We start from the raw sequence: 6,400 nt of genomic DNA, 5'->3' as shown, positions 1-6,400 counted from the left end.
CAATAATATCTTTAAATAAATTCAAATAAATCTGTTTTATGGCATTTTTCTTTTTTACATTATGTCTGCATTGGTATATATTTAGAAATTAACAAGGACGTTTGACAAAGATTTTTTTTTTTCAATGGCTGTTTTCTTCCTGTCTGCTTTCTTTGACTTGTCTATTGCACCACCAAGTGGGCAAAGGGACACAAAGCAATCACAAAAAAAAAAAAAAAAAAAAAAAAAAAAAGGCACAGTACACACTGGTCACGTCTTTACAGCAGCAATTTCAAAATTTATTGAGACTGATTGGATTTTGCAAATAATAGTTAAGCTAATTCTTCCACTAAACATGAAGTTAGAAAGAGGCGTGGATGACTGGCAGGCTCGACCCAACATCGAAACAGAAGGCTTATGGTTGACCGCAATAATGTTCTGTGATCAGTACTGTCAACCAAAAATATATCAGCACAAGAGCACTTAAATCTGCCCAAAAAACAAAACAGGTGTAAAAACAGGACAGTTTTTCTCTTTTTTTTTCTGATTATTTACCACATTTTGTTACAAACACAGGATTATTATAATAATCATTATAAAGTCAGTATCATATTGAACAAATATTCCCAACAAAAATAAACAAACCTCAAGCTTCAAGTGTGACCTTTTACAAATGAAAGACCCTTTTGAAACTTGAAAGAGTAAATAAATAATATATAATAGTAATATAAATTCATATATATGAAGGTATACACACATCACTCTTAGTAGAACAAAATCTAAAGTAAAAAGCGGCAAAAAAACTTTTTTTTTCTTTTTGAAATATAGTAGAATATAGATATACCCATATCTATGGCTTCATGATTTTCACGTGTGAGTCAAGCTATACAGGCTGAATGAGGATTGCAGTTTGTACACGTCAAAGGATACCCATATTCATCTGCAGAAAGAGCAAACAGTTCCAGTTTTGCACGGTGTGTGGAATGAGACCGGCGTGCGCAGATGCCGAAAACGTCGCTTTGGTATGACAAAAATGAACACAGGCATGCAAGTTAAGACCACGGAATCAGGGCACGAAAGGTCAAGGAAAGGAAGGGAGGATCTAGTTGCCCAGTTATGATTTGTCTTGTTGGGAGAAAGAAAAAAAAAAAACAACAACAACAACACTTCTTGATAATCTCTATCCACAAACCCAAATATTCATCTCATCTCTCCACACAGACGCTCTTGCAAGCACACGGGTGAAAGGAAATGTCATTTAGGCACATATTGAGGGGTCAATGGCGGACGTTTTCCTGAAGAACAACCCGGAAGGAGGAAGAGGACAGCACAGGTCGTGAAAAGAGAGTAAAGTGTGTGTGTGTGTGTGGGGGGGGGGGGGGGGGGGAATCAAACATACATCCAGATGTCTCTTAGTGGCCATAACAGCACCACAGGACAGAGATTTGTCACTGATCATGGGCTCCTTCCACACCCATTGCTAACATTCATCAAAATTTCTACCCCTTTGTCTTGTTTCAAGCCCAGAAAAGAAAGACAGTTTGGTAAATAGGTCAAAACACAATGACTAACAAAGCTGCGAAAAATGAAGAAAGCATCACAAATTGTGCAGTTTTTGTTATTTTGTTGTTCTTAATGATAAGTACAGTCCACAGCACCTGCAGCAGAGAGCCTGATGTGTGCAACCATCACAGGCGACATGTTTCCCACAACATGTTCCAGCTGCAGCACTTCCTTTCCATGTTTTTTTGAAGAATGAGATCCAGACTGCAGACTCAACACACATTTAGAGAGGAGTGTTTAGTCTGCAAGCTACCTCACTGCGTGTCACTTTAACTGTGAACGAATCAAATCAAAACCTAATCTGCTTGCTTTTAAGGATGCGGTCTTCAAAAACGAGCTGGTCCTCTCGCACAGCCCTTCATAATTGACAACAATGGCAATAATAAAAAATGAAAACATGTGCACTTCGTTAATCCGATTGTGATGAATAGCGACAGGCTCGTGGGAATAAAAGAAAAGAATCAAAACAACCCAACAACGGAACCGTTTACCACGACTATAAAGGCAAAAAGCACTCGTTAAAACACGGACTGCGAAACAAAAGCACTTCATGTATACAAAAGTACTAGATTGTAATTTTTTTCTCTTTTTTTTTGGTTCCATATTAATCAATTAGTGTACATTAGTGATGCAAAAAGCATAAGCGTAATAAAATGTTTTAATCAATATCTAAAAGAAGAGCAGGGCAGTGAATGTGTTTTTCCCCATCAGTAGTTCAAAAACAAAAAGAAAGAAAAAAAAAAGACGCAATACGACAGAAAAAGCTTAAACCGGCACAATAAAAGGTCGATAAAAAGCCCCATGGCTTGCTGTCCACAACAAGGCAAAGTATAAAAGCTTTCTTTTTGTACAAGGTATAAAATATCAAATGAAAGAAGCACACAAAGTAAAGCTTATCATCCAGCACTTAATAAGAATAATTAATAATAGTAACATCAACAACAATAATCATAGTTCTGATAATCATAACATTTAAGACATGTCATCAGCCTCACTTCAATTGTTAACTTCTGCCAAAAAAAAAAAAAAACAAACAAACTCAGAAATAATCTTAAAAAGCAGTGTAGACTCTTTCTAGACGCCGGACCCACATTCAAACGCACGCACGCCCACCCAGCCACACAGAAAGGAGGAAACGGTTTCCAATAAATAACAAATCAATATTACACAAATACTGAAATCTCTGAATTTCAAGCACAACGTCGATCCTTTTTTTTCTTTACAACCTTACAAAGCAGGAGAAACTGGTGCACGCAAAAAAGAGTAGCCGTGAAAAGTGTCTGCATATTCTGTGGGGAGAAACTGGAATTTACACGTCTGAGCTAAGGAGGAAATAAAAGTAAAAAAAAAAAAAAAGAAAGAATAAAACCAGGGTGGGGGGAGGGGGGGGGGTGCGAGAGACTTGGCTCTCAGGTCCTATCGTCACAACTTTCAACGCGAGAGACAAGCGAGAGAGACAAAGAGCGTTTGTTAGTGTAAGGTAGCTCCACCGCGCGCTCGCGTTGACTTTCAGAGCAGAAACTCTCGGTTTAACACGCTCAGATTTCATTCTCCGTCCCTCTGCCCCTCTCCGTCTCGCGCAGCCTTTTATTTCACCCCTTCTTTTACATCTTTATGTACAAAACCTCCAGTTTCCGCTGGAACGGATCAATAGAAACCGGGTGGCGAACTTAATAGGAGAAAGATTAAGGAGCGCGCTGAAAAAGGCATAGGCTCTATAAACAGCAATCTGCACAAAGGTTCAGTGATTTCTATCTGGCGATAACAGTCAGAGAGGACATAAGGTACATCCTTAAAGGTAGGTGCGGTCACCGAGTTGTTCAGGTAAGTAAATATCAGATCAAAACATGTAAACCAAACGGGTTCAGGACTTTGATAGGAGTCAGTTGTCGTTAAAGTGCAAGTCTCTGGCAGTAGGACTCAACTAGGAAAATGTGTCATCTGGGGCTTCACAGTCCTCCACCCTGACACCAAGTCTTTGCAATAGATTTAGACTCTCGCTCTGAGATGCCCTCCTTCCTGGCTGCCCCCCCCCGCCCCCTCCGACCCCAACTCTGTCTGTGATCCTTGGTTTCTGCGATGATTGTGATGGCAAACATACAAAGTTGCAGTCTAGCACTGGCCGCTTCCTTGGCAGCCTGATTCCTGTTGTGACAGAGCAGAAAACAGCTGGACTCCAGCCTGAACCCTCGAGAAGAAGAAAAAAAAACAAAAAAAAAAACAGAAACACTGCATCTGAAGTGGAGGAGGTAAGCGGAAAAAAGCCTTGCACTCAAGCCATCTCTTGATTACTCTTCTTCTATGGCGGTCAAGCTTGAGAAAGTGTGTGTGTTGGTGTGTGTGTGTGTGCATTTGAGTGTTTCGATCATTGTCGTGCATCACCCTACAGCATCTCCGTACAAAGGAAGGCCTGCCCCCAGTGGGTGGGGCGAATGGGTAAAGTGAGCAGAGGAATCTGCCTGAGAGATCGGAGAAGATCTCCAGAGATTGGTTGATGAGCCACAAACAGGAGGCCTAAAAGGTTCTACGAGATCCAGGCAAAGTCTTTCTCACTCCCGTTCTGCTGCTCTCCCTCCTGAGCTGAGGAGTCGCTCTCCTCCTTCTCATTGTCCAGCGCTCCGTGGGCCTCGGCGGCCATCCCTGAGACCTTCCACTTCCCCGGCTCTTCGTCCCCTTCTCCCAAAATCTCACTGTCCCCTTCCGCCATCATCTCCTCCTCCCCTTCCCCGTCGCCGTCACACTCCGCCTGGTCGTCGTGAAACCGGTCCCCGGGATACAGCTCCTCCTCTGGCGAAATGTCCCCACCCGTCTCGCCGTTGTGGTCCAGCAGCGCGGCCATGCCCCGGCCCGAGCAGTCGGCGCAGACGCCGTGCCGCCGGGAGCCGTGTTTGATGCCGACGCTCGCCGCGGACATGAAGACCCGGCTGCACACCTTGCACACATACTTCTTGTCCTTGCTGTGGACCTGTGGGGTGGAAAGCACACCATGCGATGTTGATCATTTACACGTTGGATGACAAGTACGGGTGAATCCCAACAAATTAATGAAAAATTATTTATTTTGGTCATGCAAAAATCGAAACTCAAACATTCTATAGATTCACGAGGCACAGCGATATGCTGCATTTCAGGCATATGTTTCTGTTAATTGTGACTACAGCAGTATGGCTTATAGCTAATGAACCACATTTTTTTCCCTCAGAAAATTAGAATGTTACATGACACTATTTTAAAGATGCATTTTTAACACATTAATGTCATGTTATGGCACAAACAGTCACAGGGAAGACTGCAGACAGGCGGTCTATCAGACAGCCGCCGGTGTACAAGAGGGGCAAGCCACAAAAGATCATTGCTTAAAGAATTTCCCAGATGCTGTATCCAAACTTTAATGAGAAGTTAGGTGGAAGGAAAATCTGGGGAAGCAAAAAGATTCTCAAGCAACAGGGGTGGCCAGGGAATGAAAGCCCATTCAAGACAGGCCTCTTGAGGCTGCAGTTATCTCTGTTGCCATCTCACCTGCTTCCGCCACACATTTAGCTGGAGCTGGAGTCAGAGCTTCAAGATCCACCATGCACCGACGTATTCCAGGACTACAACTTTCACATTCCTTATGTAAAGCAACTCCTGAGCTAGAGACAGCGTCTAAAGAGAAGGGTTCAGAGTCTGGACGTCAAGTCAAGAGGCACAAAACCCAAGCTGCTCGGGGTCCAGTGTGAAGCTTCCACGGTGATGAAGATTGGGGAGTCATCGGGCAGCCGTGGCATCTGTTTATCTTGTTTTTTTTTTTTATCAAGTCAAAAGTCAGCAGAGGGATCAACCAGAACATTTTAAAGAGTTTCATGGTTCCCTCTGCTGGGAGGCTTTGTGAAGGTGCTGATTTTATTTCCCTGCAGGACCATCACACCACCAAAAGTATCAAAACCTGGTTTAATAAGCAGGCATGACTTTATTAACCCTAAAAAGCTAAACTCTGTAGAGAATCTATGAAGAATTGTCAGGAGGGAGATGAGACACCAAAAACATCAAAACAGACAACCTGAAGGCCGCCATTCAAGCAACATCGGCTTCCTTAACACCTCAGAGTCTGATCACCTCGATGCCATGACGCCGTCATTTACGTAGAATGAGCCATTTGATTCTGTGCAGTGCGTGGATTTACTTTCCTTATTCATATTTTCTCAAAATATAGGTTTGTTACTAACTGTAAGCCATACCAATCAAAAACAAACCATACAAACACATATGAACCCCTGAAATCTATCAATTTAGTTTTGTCTTTTTAATGGAACAACTGAAATCAACATGTTCTTTTGATGACACATGTACACTTGCCCCAAGGGGGCAATGGCAACAAGATGGGGCTCACCAGTGTGTGCCTCTTCATGTGTTCCCGTCTGGTGAACTTCTTGCCGCAGATCTCACATGGGTAGGGCCTCTCACCGGTGTGGGAGCGCATGTGCCTCTTAAGGATGCACTGGTGCATAGCAGAAAAACTGCAGTAGGGGCACTTGAACTTTTTACGGATCACCGTGAAGTCATTCACTGCAAGGACAGAAAGGAGGAGGGCGAGAAAAGAAAGGGAAGGAGCAAAAGATTAGCTTTGAAAGAGAAAATAACATGACATCTCTTTTCAGTTATTGCTTTTAATTAGCGGCATGGGCTAGAAATGTAACATCAATTCCCATGGTCATCCCAATCCCAGGCAAAGCTACAGTTGCCCTGGAAACAAGCTCTTCCTCCATACTAAAGCAATAAAGGCATAGCGATACCATAAACACATGACACTACATCGAGTCTGTCTAAGGTGCTCTAGAAGGTCTCTAGTGTGGACAGCGAGAACGCAGACGGAAAGGCA

At 42.9% G+C, this 6,400-nt stretch overlaps 1 protein-coding gene across 2 annotated transcripts in view; it reads right to left on the bottom strand.

Moving 5' to 3' along the window:
- Positions 1-249: 249 nt before the first annotated feature.
- The window catches only part of zbtb46 (zinc finger and BTB domain containing 46), a 99,967-nt gene continuing 93,816 nt past the window's right edge, over positions 250-6,400 (bottom strand). For both annotated transcript variants that reach the window (XM_021316284.2, XM_021316283.2), the window contains 2 exons: positions 5,912-6,087; positions 250-4,507 (listed from right to left, as the gene is read on the bottom strand). In XM_021316284.2, coding sequence (XP_021171959.2) covers positions 4,067-4,507; positions 5,912-6,087 — 617 coding nt within the window. In that variant the 3' untranslated portion in view covers positions 250-4,066. The remainder of the gene's footprint in view (positions 4,508-5,911; positions 6,088-6,400) is intronic.

This window comes from Fundulus heteroclitus, unplaced genomic scaffold, assembly GCF_011125445.2.
Source record: "Fundulus heteroclitus isolate FHET01 unplaced genomic scaffold, MU-UCD_Fhet_4.1 scaffold_54, whole genome shotgun sequence".
Classification (NCBI taxonomy): Eukaryota; Metazoa; Chordata; class Actinopteri; order Cyprinodontiformes; family Fundulidae; genus Fundulus; species Fundulus heteroclitus.
Note: the sequence above shows the minus strand (reverse complement) of the source record. Positions and strands in the feature narration are given on the sequence as shown.